The 17,500-nt window shown below is 45.2% G+C and overlaps 1 protein-coding gene across 1 annotated transcript in view; it reads left to right on the forward strand.

The window, feature by feature from the left end:
- Positions 1–223: 223 nt before the first annotated feature.
- The window catches only part of dennd1a (DENN/MADD domain containing 1A), a gene marked incomplete at its 5' end in the record, with an annotated part of 86,760 nt that continues 69,483 nt past the window's right edge, over positions 224–17,500 (forward strand). The window contains 1 exon segment of the mRNA XM_048258388.1: positions 224–288. Within this exon segment, the coding sequence (XP_048114345.1) occupies positions 224–288 (65 nt within the window).

Genomic DNA, 17,500 nt, shown 5'->3' on the forward strand with positions numbered 1-17,500 from the left:
GGATCACAGTTGGCAGCAGAAGGGTTGACACTGTAAACCAACCAAGATTTCACATCTTTTTGTCAGTGACTTCACTTCCATGGTAACCCACACATTCTGAGAAACACCACTGACTCAGTTCTGACTTGCCTGAACACTTGCATGTGGGCTCTGTACATTCTGTTGCAATCAGTTGTTGTTCAGCCTCGGTTGACCTCTGTCTTTTACATGTGATTTTTTGCAGGGAGAGCCCAGAGTCAACGTTCGAAGTGTATGTGGAGGTGATACACCCTGGAACAGCAGGACCAGGTAGGCTATCAGCTTTCACATTCAGGACTCAGGAGTCCCTGACATTCTCATGAATAACTTAAGGTGTTCTATTTCAACACCCAACGCACTGTGGTGGATCACATCAGAGTCACTGGGAAAAGTCGTATCTCGGGGTTATATTCCACCGTATATTGCAGTGAATCTTGAAAGATGATGCCTCTACTCACAGAGAAGTGTGGTACTGTCACAGACTCAAACTTAGTGTGCTAGCATGTGGCCACTCTTCTGTGGACCTAAGCCTACTCTTCCAAGTGTCCATTCAGCACTTTCTGCCTCAGTTTCAGTTCCTCTGTTACAGAGGACAGAGAAACAACACTAGTGTTTAAGATGCATGCAGTGGTACATGCTGTGTACCAGGGATACTATATCTGTACCAGGGGTGCTCACAGATTACTTGAATGCTTGTATCTTAATGTACTTCTCCCTAGTCTATTTGTGTTCATCCAGTTATATATAAAAGAGTTTCTGTTCCATTTTGAATTAGAATTGTACAAATATTTCTACTGTGGTGACCCACCCTAACAAATATTCTTACCATGAAAACATTTTGAAATTAGCTAGTTTTTTTTCTGTGATCATGTCAGTGAAAAATAGGTTCAGGTGTATCGTTGCACAGGAGAACAATTTGTTCAGAACAGTTTTTGATTGCATTATGTTGTAATATTTTAGTGTCAAGTGTGATCATTTTGTGATTGTAGCCTATACTATGGTAGACAGGTAGGATTACATGTCAAAATGCCCACCTTAGGATGATATCCTGAGAACACCACTGATTATTAATATTTTGAAGGGGACATTCTGTTTAGGCTACTAAGCCTAAAAAGAAGTAAAAAATAATGCGTTCACAGAATTTTATTTTCAACTTTGTTTCACCCATTATCAAACACCCTCCTTCACCACTGACATTTATACTTAAAGAGAAACTATGCAGTATTGCCAATTTCTTCGCTGTTTTCTCGGGTTTTGCTTCATTTCGCTGGCTCTGTCATGACGAATGTCTGAGAAACTCCATCGCTACCTTGTTCTAGCTGGTGCCTAATGTGTATGTGTATTTAAATGCAGTACAGCAATTTGTTACACTCGTTATGCTTCCTGACACTGAGGCCGTCGGCCCGCCGGCCCAAAGTCGCAAGGGTGTTTTTTCCGCTCACAGGACCTAGGGGGAAGCAGGACAGCCACCATTCAACCCGAAAAAGTCATATAACCATTCCAGTGACTCCGAAGCTATTAAATTAAGGTAAATTAAGCTAAAAAACCGGCATAGTTCGCCTTTAAATTACTGCTCTGACATGTTTGCTGTGTGTAGGCCTGCAGTTGTGTTATTATGCTGTATGTGCAAGTGCTACTACTTAGATATAGGACAGCATAACTTTTTGTTATTACAAACAAATACTGATACTTAAAGGTATTAAAGGTATGCAAGATTTTCACCTTAATATAACCTTGACAAAGCCAACTTGATGGTAAACAAACTTGTGATGGGGGAATCGTTCACCTAGCATAGCCAAACAGCATAGCTGTAGCGAGTCACTAACAAGAGAACCAGCCATGCAACTTCTAGAATAGTTGACCCGAAGACATCTCATGAGAATCGTGAAACATTCTTACCCGAACACCAAACTTCCTGTGGCTGTTTTCCAACCGATAAGACCTGCTCAGAGTGCGACAGAAGGGCTGTTTGCCATATTAAGAGTTTATTTGCCGCCGAAATTATTTTGGAAGCGTTATTTTAAGGTAAAAAAGAACTCTTAAGGGGGTCTATAAAGACGAACTCTCCCAAGGGTACCTCCTCTCCTAACACTTCTAGTAACCCAACACACCTAGCATGCACTTACCATTGATGGTAATTTTGATACCACAGATGAAATAGAGACCCAGTCAGACCAATAGTATGAAAAATCAGGAACAGAGTTTATTTACAATGATGCGCATCAGGGAAGAGACAGCATGACTTCACCTAAAGATCCATCAGCTGCTCTGACTAGACAAGGAAATAGTTAGAGTTTAAGCATCCTTCCAGGCTGAGGGGAGATGGCGTTGGTCATCCCATCTCACGTGGACTACACTGAATCAGACTCTGATTAGTGGCAACCTGGCAATCCGGAGCAGATAGCCACTGACGCAGCCATGCAGAACAGTGAAACACTGCAAAGTCATAATATATAACACATATACATATACACAGGGACAGTAAAGATATCATACTTTTAGTGTCAAAGTGGCCCACTAATGAGAAATGCAGAACATTAAACCACATATTGGAATATTGGCAGAGGTGGAAAAAGTATGAAAATATTGTGCTCAAGTAAAAGTACCAATACCTTGATGAAATATTACTCAAGGACAAGTTAAAATACCGATCTGAAAATGTACTCAAGTAAAAGTAAAAAGTAGTTAATTTAAAAGTTACTTTGTTACTTTTTTTTTGGGGGGGGTACCAGAACAACCAGTTTTACCAGAACAACCAGTTTTACCAGAGACTTTCTAATGAGGAGATACAGCACTCAAAAAATCCTCCATAGTAATGCATGGGGTTAGTTTGTAGCGCCAATATGGCAGTTCACACATATCACAACCCCTTCCAAGGCAAAACGTTGACATGTGAATACATTGAGCCAATCATGTGGTGTGTTGTAAAATACATTAAGCCAATCATGTGGTGTGCTGTGAAGACATCATGCCAATCATCTGTTGTGATCTCGCTGCTGGAGCAAGATTGGTGTCGTGAAGCTTTACGCACACACATTTCTGCCGAAATAGATGCACGATAAGTGCCCAAAAAGTGTTGCAATATGGCCGCCGAGTGGAGGTACTTACCTGATAAGGATGTTGAGAAATGGAGATCTATGTGAAAAATCACCGGAGTTCTCCTTTAAGTTTGAGCAGTAGTTGATTTTCAAAGTTAGTTGCACTCATCCTTGGGTCGCTTTGCAGTGAACAGTAATCCAGCACAACTGAAAAGCCCCTCACAGGCAGCTGAGGCAGGCAGGCCAATGTTGAGTTGCAGAGAGTTTTTTTTTATATTTGGAAATGAGCAGAAGGTTCAGCAGATTAAAGGGCGTCGAACTGGGGGGGAAAGTGGGAAGTATAGGGCAATGGAGGAGAGGGCCCTTGAAAAGTGGAATACAGGGGGCACAACATTTTCATCAGGCATTAGTAATAACTCAGGTAATCCACACATAAAAAATCCAAACAACTCCATAAGTAGAGTCATATGTAATTAAGTGGAATAACACATGGAAAAAGTATTGAACACGCTAAGAAAAAGTACTAAGGGAAGGAACGAGCTGGAATCTGTAAGTAGTTAAAGAGTAGTTATCCTTTCTATCTGCGCAAATTAATATAAGCTTGGTTAGTAGTTTACATATCGATGGGCTATAAAATGGTTTTTCATTACCAAGGTGTCACACAAGAAACATTTCATGATGGATAAAAGCAAAAAGCTCTCCCAAGACCTGTGCAACCTTATTGTTGCAAAACATATCAATGAAACTGGTTACAGATGCATTTCAAAACTTCAGAATCTTCCAGTAAGCAGCATAGGAGCCATTATCTCCAAGTGGAAGTAACATCACTGCATCATCAAACAGCACAGGATCTCCTCGCAATATTTCTGACCAGGGAGTCAGAAGGATAGTCAATTCCAAGAGCCAAGGACCACTCGGAGAAAGCTCCAGAAAGACTTGAAGGCAGCCAATTCAATTAAATTCAATTAAACAGTTCTGGAAGTAATCTGGAACTAAAGATCAGGATTCACAAGAGGGACCCCTGGAATCTGTTTAGAACAATGGACCAAAATCACACCTGATACTGTGACTAATAAGTTTTGTCATACAGGAAATGTCTTGAAGCTGTCTTTACAAACAAAGGCTTTTCCACAAAGTATTGAAGAAATTTCAGTAGGCACGTTCAATACTTTTTTCCTGTGTCATTCCACTTTAATACACAAAACTCTTATGTTTGGATTTTTTAGGCCTATATGTGTGTTAATATAATGTGTGGTGAAAATTTCGAATAGACTCACTGGAAGTTTAGGCTAATTACTGAAAAAAAAATTAAGCGTTCAATACTTATTTCCACCATATATTTATTTTACCTGAATATTTTAACTTCAAAATTAAATGTAAAGTTTGACTGACTGGATTTTGTATACAAAACATAGTGAAAACTGTCTAAGGTCACTCTCACTCTCCCTTGCTAAAGAGCTAAATGGTTTAGTCCGCCTGCACGATTCATAAGGTAGTCTATCTTTTGTTTATTTAGTTGAGCATCGCTAGTAGTGGACCACTAATTGTTGTGCTGCTTGTGTAATGTCTTTCTCCAAGTAAGCCAAGTCAGGTTACTAAAAACAAAGGCCAAAACAGGAAAAAGAGAGACATCAAAATGAGGGAAAACAACTGCTAATAAACTTCTTTCCAAAGAAAGGTGAGCACAAACGTCAAAACACGAAATCCCATGGTGGTGAATATCTCCGCAATCATTGGTGCTAAAACGAACTGAGACAACCCATTGGAATAGTGGAAAATACACTTTCATAGGTTAGGCTAATCTGATGCATCTCGTGATCCAGCTCCATCTCCATCACTTTCAGAAAGACTGCATGGCCTCAGCTTGATTCATGTCCTGTTGTAGGCTACATGCTGATCATTAACACTAGGCTAGTGGTTTAGGGCTTTTTTTTTTCTCCCCTTTCTGTTTTAAGTAGTCTTAACTTTTTTTTTTTTTTTACTCAAGTAACGGATGGGATTTTTTGATGTAGCGGTACAATACTTCCTCAAAAAGTAAAATACTGATTTTATAAACTACTTAAAAAATACAAAATACACAGAAAAACTACTCGATGCAGTAACGTGAGTAAATGTATTTCGTTACTTTCCACCTCTGAATATTGGACACATATTGGAATACTGGACATGATGTTCTATTCCACTTTCCATATTGGAATACTGGACATGATGTTCTATTCCACTTTCCATATTGGAATACTGGACCCGAATGTTCTATTCCACTTTCCATATTGGAATACTGGACATGATGTTCTATTCCACTTTCCATATTGGAATACTGGACACGATGTTCTATTCCACTTTCTCTCACCATGCTCTTCCCCTTCTTCCCTCCTCTACCTCCTTCTTGTTCTAGCACTTTCTCCTTTGATTACACTTTGACTAGTTCTTAAACTTCTACACTCATCATCTGGTAATACAAGTAGTATTGATTACTGTACTATTAGTTGCTACCTAATGTCTCCACCTTTTTCCTGTCCTCCACAGCAAATGGAGATATGATTTTTAGCCATACTGCCTAGCCCTATGTTGAAGTTGATTTCTGAATTGTTTTGCCTCGACATGACATTACATTCACAGCTATGAACCATTGGTTATTTCAGTCTCAACATTTGGAAGATTAAATTAAGTCTGTTTATTACTGGGGGGCAAATCACTGATGAAGAATTAGTTGTGAGGCCATCTAGTCATTTTGCAAACGCAGATATCTAGAGACTTGTGGTGTGACATAGGGCAGCTGTTGCGGGAATTTAAGTGATGACAAAGCAGGGTTTTTCTTAGGTCATGAGCTTCTGGCTGCTGAAGGGGAGTTGTGCACTAGTGTAGGCTTAGGCATTAATTAATCATTTAAATGATGCTATTCAAATGATGCCATCTACACCTAATGCGTATTGGATTACAACTTGTTACACTGACTGTCTCTCCTCTTTTGTCAATCGTGCATGTGATCTATATGGAGATCGTTTCTAATGGTAACACTGTCAGACCTGAATATAGGATTGGTACATCATATTCAATGAAATGGTTGCGTATTGTATTAGATTAAAGTACTTTTAATAATTTGTATGGACCCTTTCAAGAGAGTTCCATTATCAGCATCATAGTTGGCCCCACAAGGCTTCCTTTTTAACATTCCATATGTTATCTTAATGCAGAGGAAGTAGATTGGGGCCCAAATAGAACGTTCAAGCATTGTTTTTGTTTTTATTGTTGAAAGGGTCTATTGAAAACTTTGACACACATCCACTTTGTCTTTCTTTCATATTCTTACACCTGGCCTACACCGGGTCCACAGCTGAAAACACTGTATTTCAATTCTACGGAAAAGCAAGCTGGCACACTCAGTCTGTCACAAGCTAGTCACAAACTAGTCTATTGCTGTAATGACCAGTTTCTTTCTTTCTTTGGATGTTCAATGAAAGTCTTGTGTGAACATGTGGCATAGAAAAACACCTGACAACGGGACCGTTTTGCAGGGCAGCCGGTGATTTTGTGTGATAACCTATGTATAAGTATAAGTATAGTATATATACTCTTTTGATCCCGTGAGGGGAAATTTGGTCTCTGCATTTATCCCAATCCGTGAATTAGTAAAACACACACAGCACACAGTGTACACACAGTGAGGTGAAGCACACACTAATCCCGGGCAGAGTGAGCTGCCTGCATCAACAGCGGGGAGGGAGGGTTAGGTGCCTTGCTCAAGGGCACTTCAGCCCGCCTACTGGTCGGGGTTCGAACCGGCAACCCTCCGGTTACAAGTCCGAAGTGCTAATCAGTAGGCCACGGCTGCCCCACACCTGTCTGTACGATAAGGCTAGATTTAATGGAGGTCATTTAAAAGAAAAGTGGCTTGGCATATCTTGATTAAAACATTTCCTGTGTGGACTGTGAGAGGAGAACTAACTGGAGTCTATAGTCTCTTGAGAGTTTCTCTAATACCTCACTGCTGGAGCTAGTCCACTGCTGCTCACCATGGGCCCAAATCGCTGTTCTACACACATTCAAGGCCTTCTTAACCCTGCTCCGTTGTGAATGGGTGGTGGTGGTGGTGGTGATTCTTTGTAAATGGCAAAACGGTTAACTCAGAAAGAGTTAATCAGAGTCATTGCATTTCCATGTGAATGAGCTACCACTACTCCCTGGGTCCTTTATCCCCTGTTCAGCACAGGGAGAAGGGGACACTGGCGTACCTACATTCAGGGGGCTCCACTTCACAGGAGGTGTGCAGCCAAACACACAGGCATTTGGCCTCCTCCTTGGACATGGTTTAAATTGGAAGGTCGATACGTAAAGGGCCACAGCCACAAAGAAAACAGTCGGACCTTTAATGGGAACCCACAATAACCTTTAAAATGGCCGAATCAGATAATGCTGGACCGCAGGATGGATTTTCTGCGTCAAAACACAGATCATCTCAAGGAATTGTTGTAGAAACTAGCTGTTTTTCAGAAGTGCTCTAAAAGGGAAAAAAGTGTGACTTTGTAATTTAAACTCAGAAGCCCTTTCAGTTGTTTACTGGTGGCTAGCTGCTGTTTTTTTTCCGGCTACGATCAGGCACGCTTTGATGAGTGTAACAGTGGTATTTCACATTCCGCCTCCCCGAGGTCAGCAGCGTGACCCCTGACCCTCGTGGGAACTGCGGGCCTGGCCCCTGAGGAGTGACGGCAGCAGGAGTGCAGCAAACACTAATTAAGCTTCCTGCTTCTCTCGCTTTCTCGGCTCGCTCGCTCGCTCTCTGATTGTAGAGCGGCACAGGACTAGTGCCAAGCAGTGGTTTGGGTTTGAGCAAGGAAGGGAGGGAGTGTGGGAAGGAGGTGCAGAGAGAGAGAGAGAGAGAGAGAGAGGCATGCATGCATGCATGCATGCATGCATGCATGCATGCATGCATGCATGCATGCATGCATGCATGCATGCATGCATGCATGCATGCATGCATGCATGCATGCATGCATGCATGCATGCATGCATGCATGCATGCATGCATGCATGCATGCATGCATGCATGCATGCATGCATGCATGCATGCATGCATGCATGCATGCATGCATGCATGCATGCATGCATGCATGCATGCATGCATGCATGCATGCATGCATGCATGCATGCATGCATGCATGCATGCATGCATGCATGCATGCATGCATGCATGCATGCATGCATGCATGCATGCATGCATGCATGCATGCATGCATGCATGCATGCATGCATGCATGCATGCATGCATGCATGCATGCATGCATGCATGCATGCATGCATGCATGCATGCATGCATGCATGCATGCATGCATGCATGCATGCATGCATGCATGCATGCATGCATGCATGCATGCATGCATGCATGCATGCATGCATGCATGCATGCATGCATGCATGCATGCATGCATGCATGCATGCATGCATGCATGCATGCATGCATGCATGCATGCATGCATGCATGCATGCATGCATGCATGCATGCATGCATGCATGCATGCATGCATGCATGCATGCATGCATGCATGCATGCATGCATGCATGCATGCATGCATGCATGCATGCATGCATGCATGCATGCATGCATGCATGCATGCATGCATGCATGCATGCATGCATGCATGCATGCATGCATGCATGCATGCATGCATGCATGCATGCATGCATGCATGCATGCATGCATGCATGCATGCATGCATGCATGCATGCATGCATGCATGCATGCATGCATGCATGCATGCATGCATGCATGCATGCATGCATGCATGCATGCATGCATGCATGCATGCATGCATGCATGCATGCATGCATGCATGCATGCATGCATGCATGCATGCATGCATGCATGCATGCATGCATGCATGCATGCATATGCATGCATGCATGCATGCATCCATCCATCCATCCATCCATCCATCCATCCATCCCCATCTCCCATCTCCCCAATTTGTCCAATTTGAGTTGATGCAATCAAACTGATCCCGACTGGCTGCGACCCTCGCGTGGCATTGCCCCACAGCTGACAATCAATGTGTTCTGCATGATTAAGGCCCATTTCGCCTCTCCACCCAGCCCTGTCCAGTCCCACAGTGCAGGCCGACTATTTATGATATGACTAACGTCACTAACATCCTCTCCTCTCCACCCCCATGCCACCTCCCATCCAACTTCACCCAGCACCCCCCCCAAACACACACACACACACACACACACAATCCCCATACACAAGGAGATGTAGACAGACACACAGACCCATGGAAACATAGTCACATCGACAGGCGGACAGGGAGACAGATAGAAACACTCACGCTCTCTCTCTTTTTCACTCACACACACACACACACACACACACACCCCTCCCTCCTTCTCCTGTTCTCTCTGTCTCCAGGGCTTTGGGATTAAGGCGGCCTTGTTTTGTTTGCAGAGGCAGGGCTCCTTCAGTTGGAAGACTGTGCTATTTGCTCTCCAGTGCTTTATCGAGCAGAAAACAAAAACACAAGAAGACGAGGGAAAGCGAGCCAAACCTTAGTCGGAAATAAGACTATGCTGGATTTGTCCCCCTTTTCAGCTGGAGGAGGAGGGAAAAAAACAAACAAAATTGGAGCACTAGAGCCCCCTCCATTCATTTTTTTTTTTTGGCTTAGTCTGTCAAACCTCTGCCTCATTTTCTTTCTGACCTTTCTTTTTAGCCTCCTAGTTCTAGCTCTCTGGTTCTTCTCTCTCTCTCTCACACACACACACACACACACACACACACACACACACACACACACCTGGATCGGTTCCCAATTCGCTCAGGAGCCCCTGATGTCTTCATCAGACCCTGAGTGGGACGCCTCTGTTGGGGGTGGGTGTTGTGTGGGAGCGAGCGAGAGAGAGGGAGGACCGTGGGCTTGTGTCCATACCGCACCCTCGTCAGCCCTGCAACCCGATCCGGCATGGGCCCCCCCTGTCTGCTGGGTGTGTGGTTATGGTTGGGCTATGTGTGGCTACAAGCAGCCTGGCTTGGGCTAGGGCTTTGGCTTGGCTCGGCTTGGCTTGGCTTGTGTCAGGTTTTCACAGGCAGTGAAAGTGCCTTAATCCAGGCAAACACCAGTGAATGGAGAAGCAGATTTGCAACAGAAGGTTTTACCAGGCTATGGAAGAAGCGGAGGAGGAGGAGCGGGGTGAAAGGCTAGATGAGACATGATGCCGGCGTTTAACTTTTAACACGCTTGGAGAACCCTCCACGCCCAGAGCTTCACTTTCTCTTGTATATCTTCTGTAGTGTTTTTGTACCACAGTCTTGGAATCATGCCAAGCACAATATCAGAAACTACTCTATAATCCAGAGCTGAATTCCTGACCAAGTTTACAATCCCCAGTCTTTCAGCTACTCAAGGAAAAAGTGCTGTCTTGTAATATGTTGCAGTGCAAGTGTGTTAAACATGTCATGCTCTTGTTAGCCGAGTTCACTGCGAGTGGATTGATTGACACATGACATTCTGCTTGTGTCATGTCTTGTCAGGTCACATCGCCTCACCTTCCTCTCTCTTGAGATGCTTCCTCGAGAGCCGCCCGAAGAAGTGAGATAGAGGGAGGGGGAGGGTGCGACACACAGACACAGAGAGATCCGCACCATGCCTCAGCAAGAACAGCTGACATCGTGCTGTGTTGTGGGTGTTTGCTGAGATTGCATGCAGTGAACTGACCAATGGTGTTTTGGGAGCAAAAAAAAGCTTTCGCACTTGCAGCTTTGAGAGCACACAACACTTTGGTTTGTCGCTTAAGCTCCGGTCACGGACAGCTGGCCTCCCTCTCTGTCCCGGAGCTGCGTTCCTCAGGCCTGCGTTCAGATGACACCAGCCCCTGTGGTATGTGTTTGGGTGGGGGGGCAGAGAATGGAAGGGTGGGGGACAAGCCTCATATTTTTAGAAGTGTTAGCACACTGGGGCTGGATACTGCTGAAGTTACTGCTCCATGATGCTGGTCCAGCTCCCTCACCACTGACCTATATAAAAAACCGGACTGGCCGTGGCTAACTAGCCAGCTAGCGCATTCTCATCCACATGCATACAAGCTTGTGCATTTTGTGCAAGTTTTGCGTTGCTGTTGAGGTCAGTTGGAAAACTAAATTGATATTCTAAAACTGAGTTTGCATGTAACCAGGAGTGATCTCGTGTCAGTATGCTAGCACAATGCCACAGTAGTTTCCATAGTGGATGGACCTGTGACTTGTCTCATGTGAAACAGGTATTTTGGGAAATGGGGGACTCCTCCGACGCTGTATTGGGGTTTTTGTTTAGTGGGGTCGGCCAGGATTCTGAGTCCTCAAGCATGAGGTTGCCAAAACAGAGCCTGAGACTCCACAGGAATGGGGAGTGTTGGCACGCCAGTGAGAACTGAACTGACCTAACCCCTCTCCTCTCTCTCCGTCTCTCTCTCGCTCTCTCTCTCTCTCTCTCTCTCTCTGGGTTTGTCCGACACTATAAATGGCACATGTCCCCCCCCCCCCCACACACACACTCCCATTCCTTCTGTCTTCTTTCCTTCTCATCCTTTGGTTCGTCCTTGCCGAGTGACTTTCTTCCACGACATCTTTCTGTCTCTGTTCAGCATCTGTTTCCCCTCAGTGAGCCCCTTTCTTTTCTGGTGTACTTTACTGAGGCCTCACACTTACCTGCTAAGGACACGGACCCCCTTCTCTGCTTTTCAAGGTCATTGCCAGTGACTCTTCCCACAGAGGGCACTGAGCCCATTGATTTGCCCCTGTCTGATGCTCCAGAACAACAAGTTTGTTCAGACACCGTTTCTCTTGTTGGACAGCACTAAACAGCTTTTCCATCAGCCCGTCTGTAAAGGCATTCAGCAGGTGTAGTTGTGATGCAAGCTGACTTCTTTTGTGTGTGTGTGTGTGTGTGTGTGTGTGTGTTGTGGTGTGTGTTTTTCCTGGCTCGAGGAGGTCTCTTCTCTTAATTACAGTAGTGCAGGTCCTGGGAGAGCCATGTCCTGTGAGTAACACACTCCCCCCCCTCACACACACTCTGCCTGCCCCCTCCCCTCCCTCCTCCTCCTCCCCTCCCTCCTCCTCCTCCTCCTCCTCCTGCAGGCCTCCTGCAGGCCTCCAGCAGAGTCCCCATTACTGGCAGGCCAAGGCCGGCTGTTTGTAGCCCCACACGCTGCACAATTAAAAGCAGCCAGATCAAAAAGACAGGGGAAGTCTCAGTGCGGTGCGATGCTTTTTAAAAATGCACATCCTTTTATTGATGGCTGTCTATGTGTTGTTTTTTTTTCCTCCTTTTTCTTCTCCTTCCTCTTTCTTTTTTTCCCCTCCCTCCATTCCTTCTTTCATGCCTCCCTCCTTTTCATTGCGGTGGCTCTGGATGGGAGGGCAAACAGCGCGAGCTGCCTCAGCAGTTAACTTCATCTCATCTTCTCCTTTGAAATATGGATCAGGGCTTTTAAGTCTTTGTGTCGCAGGTCTTACTAAAAATGGCCTTAAATGGCATACCTTGACATGTGACTCAAGATTGTGTGTGTGTGTGTTTGTGTGTGTGTGTATGCATGTGCATGTTTTTATATCATATAAATTGTTTTAATTGTTGATGTCTTTCTCTTTGTCTTCCATTTGTCCGTTTATTGGTTAGTTGTGTGAGTGGTTGTCTGCATGTTATAAAGGTTTTGGAATATGTCAGGGGTAGTATAGGCAATTGTATGCATCATATTGTACTGTGTGTGTGTGCGTGTGTAAATAGATAGATAGATAGATAGATAGATAGATAGATAGATAGATACTTTATTGATCCCTAGGGGAAATTCAAGGAAGTGTGTGTGTGTGTGTGTGTGTGTGTGTGCGTGCGCGTGCGTGCTCCTAAACACATTCTCCCATCTCAGCGGAGCAGGGTGTCTTGAGGTGAGTGTCAGCTCCAATTCTCACTCCCAGCTCCCTGCCGATAGGTGATGAATCCCCATCACCCCCAGGGATGCTGTGGCCTGTACAGGTCTCAGAACAGTTCCTGTCAATTTGAGTGCCGTCTGTGCTTACAGCTCACTCAACAACCTGCACTGCATAGTGCTCTTCCTGGCCCATGCAGACTGAATAGAGTGTACCTGCCTATATCTCCCCTATACTATCTATTTTTACCATTCCTTCAGCTGGATTGGTGCTGCAGATTGGCAGGAAGGTTGCACTCTGAAATATCTAGAAGCACAACTAGTGGAACATGCCCTGTTTTCACAAACTTAGTTGGGATGCAGACATGTATTGAATTTCCCCTAGGGATCAATAAAGTATATCTATCTATCTATGTTTAAGGTGATTTGTTAAAATCTGTTTCCTGACTGTATTTTTTTTGTCTCCGTTTGGACTGCTTGGATTGTCATTTTAGATGAATCTGAAGTGGACCCAGCTGAGGTCATCTGTCCTCCTCCACCACTCTAGTCCACTGTTCTACACAATCTCTTTCTTGGTCCCCATTCACAGATGGTTGGAGTGGAGTGCTTAGTCTTCTCCATTGTGCTAGTGCAGACTGTTGAAGGTTCAGATACTCCCAATTACTTTCACCAGTGAATTGATATAACTTCAAGCGGTTCTAATTCACTTCTTGTATACTGTAGTATTTTTAAACAGTATATGGGCAGCATGAATCAACGCTATCAAAATTAGAGGAGCTTAATAACAATAATAAGAAGCTATTTCTGTTTTGAATGGCTAGATATAAGAGTTTATGTGAGACAGTCCTTCAGGAAGAAGATCATTCAGTTCTTCATCTGACAAATGTTAAGAACGGACTTTAAAAAATATTTGTGTGTGTGTGGGTAGTAAAAGCAGCATTGTAAGTTAAAGCACTTCTCTGGTTAAGCCTCTGTTGTAAGCTTGTGGAAGATTCTGTCAGAGAGGTATGCAAAGCTGTTAAGAGCGTGACTGGCACCGAAACGCACACACACACACACACACACACACACACACACACACAACCACAACCACACACACACTTAATTCTTTATTTGCAGGATTTTATCGCATTCATTCACGAATGTACAATACATGACTGTCCACTGTTTCATGTGCATTGCACTCCCTTTCAACCTACTTTGTCCAACTCAAAATAAGTATCTAAATGACTTAAAGATTTGAGGGTAATATTTGAAGGTCAGGTACAAAACAGTGAGATGTTTCTAGCTTGATATGCGTGTTTGGTTTGAGTCCTTGGAAAGTAATTTCACACTGGACTGTTGTTAAGCGTGGTCAAAAGCCTTTGTAGTCCTGGTGCTTCTCCGAGATATCAACTTTCCTGACGGTGTGCTCATTTCACAGTATTTTACATTAAAGGCCTCTAACTGTTCTTTAAAGGCTCGAGCTTAACACTGAAGTGTACAGTGTACAGATCATTCAGATGTGCCCGTCATTTCTCCTCAGTCAAAAAAAACCTTGGAGTCGTTCTGAGAAGAAGTGGATCTCTGTGTGTGTGTGTGTGTGTGTGTGTGTGTGTGTGTGTGTGTGTTTCCAGAGAACACGAGTGAAACACCTCACACTCGTTACCCTACTCACTGCTCCCCTGGCACACTAAACTGATTGTTCCAGCCACATCATCTCTGGAGCTGGGGGAGACTGAAGCTCCCTGTGAACACCCCCCAGCCTTTTCCATTCTGCTCGCCACCTTTGCTCCCTGGATAAGTGCGCCACACGTTCGTTTTGCTTGTCAGGCCCCGTGCTCGTGTCACCCAGCGGTGAGAGTGTGTGTGTGCTGCCCCTGCTGTTGTGTGTGTTTTTTTTTTTCTCCTGCTGCTGCTGCTGCTGGAGCCCAGTGGAGCTGGCACACGGGAGGAGGGCAGCTGCCTCCAGCTCCCACCGTGGTGTTGTTTTGAAGTCTTCTGCTCCGCCTCGCACATCCACCCAGTAGGACCTGGTGCACCACCCCCGGACACACACACACACACATACACACATATATATATATATATATATATATATATATATATATATATATATATATATATATATATATATGTATATATATACATATACATACACACAAACACAAGCCTAAGCAAGCATACACACACCCACACACAGGCACATATACACACACACACACGCGCGCACACACACAAGCGAACACATCCGCACACACACACACACACACACACACACACTCACTCACTCCCTCCCTCCTCACAGCAGGGCACTGTGCACATATGTACACGCCAACATCATGACGAGGTGAGGTGAGGGGTGTAACCCCCCAGCTCCAGCTCCAGCTCCAGCTCCTGGGGCTCTGTGGCTCCAGGTTGTGGGCTTGCTGACAGGGCGGCGGTGGTGACGCAGGCGTCCGCTGTTAGCGCACTCCCGCTGGGCCTCACAGTGCAGCCACAAACAGGCCGCTGTCTGCCTGTCTGCCCTCCCTGCGCGTTTCCCCCCACTGTCAACCCCAAGCACTGGTGGAGGTGGTGGAGGTGGCGGTAGGGGGCAGAGAACTGAGACTACAGGAGGTCCTTTCCCCTCCCACCCCTAACCTGCCCCAACCCTGCTTCTCTTCCGCTCTCCCCTGCCCCCAATCCTACAGCCCCCCTCCATCACAACCACCAGCACCACCACCTCCCCCCTGCTCTCCTGCTCTGGGCCATGCCAGCTGCTGCAGCTCTTTCAGAACTGTCGCCTGGCAACTGTCATTCTCGGCATGGGGGGTGTCAGGAAGAAGGTCGGGCATAACAGGTCTGAACGAGCTCTCGGGGGACCCTTCTGTGCCTAGCCCTCAACCTCCTCCTCAACACACACACACACACACACACACACAGCAATATGACCCAGAGGAAGCACTTGTCACAGTGCAGGAAGTCTTACTAAGCTCTTGAAAAATAATAGCCTATTATTTGTTTGGGTGTTTAGCCAGAGCTCTTAGCTCATCCAGAGCCCCGCCTCTCATCCTACTGAGGTATCTTGAGAGAGGCCAAGCAGATTCTTCTCTTGTGTACTACTACAGCCCCCAGTTCTTACAAGGGTAACTTTTTATTTATATAAAACGTATTCTCCCAGAGTAAGAAAATGTTAAAAGTAAAAGTATCAAACAAGATTTAACTTACCGTGCAGGAGTATGTTTTTATAATGGCAAGTTAGAATGTTGTTTTGTATTTGTTTTGTTTACTACATTTGTTTACTACAAGTTTAATGAGTCAAATCAAGCATTTTTCAAAACACACCTAAACATTCCTGTTCCAGATTCTCACAGCATTTATTCCATCAGTTGTACATTTGACACTTAAGGATGTATGGTGATCGCCATGGAGTGCCTCACACAGAAAACGTTTTGATGTTTGTATGTGTGTATGAACGTGTGTGTGTGTGTGTGTGTGCATGTCCAATCTACCCCCCTCTGAACTGCGCTGCGGACAGTGCTTAGTGTTTGATTGAGAGCCTCAGGTGGAAGGCTGTTGCATCAGTGACAGCCTCCCCTGGCCGCGCGGCTGGCTTTTATCCCAGCCTGATGCTTCTGAATGTCAGATTAGAAGTGATCCCTTAATTACCGTCAGTGTCCAGACAGGCCCGTCACTTCCAATGAGAGCCGCCAGCCAGTGGGATTTCTTCACTCGCTCGCCCGGCTCGCTGAGTCTCGGGGCCCACCCTTGTCACTGCACGTGCTGTTTCTCTGGAAGGAGAGGGTGAGTCAGACATCCTTCCTGTTTCAAGGAGAAAAGTGAGCTCTTGCGGGAAATGATGGAGCGGTCAGTTCCAGAAACAAACATTTTAGTTTTTTTTTTCTGTATGATATTCAGCGTTTTTCTTATTATATGTCGTGTTGCGTGTGTGTTCCATGTCGGATGTCGTGATTTGAACAAAGTGAGATATTTTAGTGGCTTTTAGTGGCTTTTTAGCTGATGTGAAAACCCTGTAAAATCTCAAGTCACCAGCTTTATAGATGGGAAATTGGGAGTTTAACAGTCTTATCACCGCAACCAAGTCCACCACCCTCTCCATCTCTCCCCTCTCTCATTCCCCCATCGTCCTCCCTCTCACCCGTAATTCCTCTCTTCCCTCTCTCCATCTCTCTCCATCTCTCTCCTGTTCCTCTTTGTGCTGCTCTCCTCCTCGCCGTGTTCCCAGACTCGGAGCCGGAAAGAGAGAGCAGGGTGCCATGGGCGGCGGATTAAGCCCCCTGGGCACCGCCCATGGAACAAAAGGACTTGATGGATCACACAGAGCCACTCTAAAATCCCATGAAATCAGCCAACAAGATTATTTGGCTCCTACCTGAAAGAGCAAGGGCTGGGGTGGAGGTGGTGGAGGTGGTGGTGGTGGTGGAGGGGGGTGGTGAAGGGGGTCTAGAATCAATTTGTCTCCATGAGAAGTGATCTCTTTTTGTGTGTGAGGATGAACATCAGAGATGTGAGGTGGCCATACTAAGGTGCTGTGTGCTCTGTGCCAACGTCCCTTCACAGAGATGGCGCCATGG

Source organism: Alosa alosa, chromosome 12 (assembly GCF_017589495.1).
Source record: "Alosa alosa isolate M-15738 ecotype Scorff River chromosome 12, AALO_Geno_1.1, whole genome shotgun sequence".
Taxonomy (NCBI): domain Eukaryota; kingdom Metazoa; phylum Chordata; class Actinopteri; order Clupeiformes; family Clupeidae; genus Alosa; species Alosa alosa.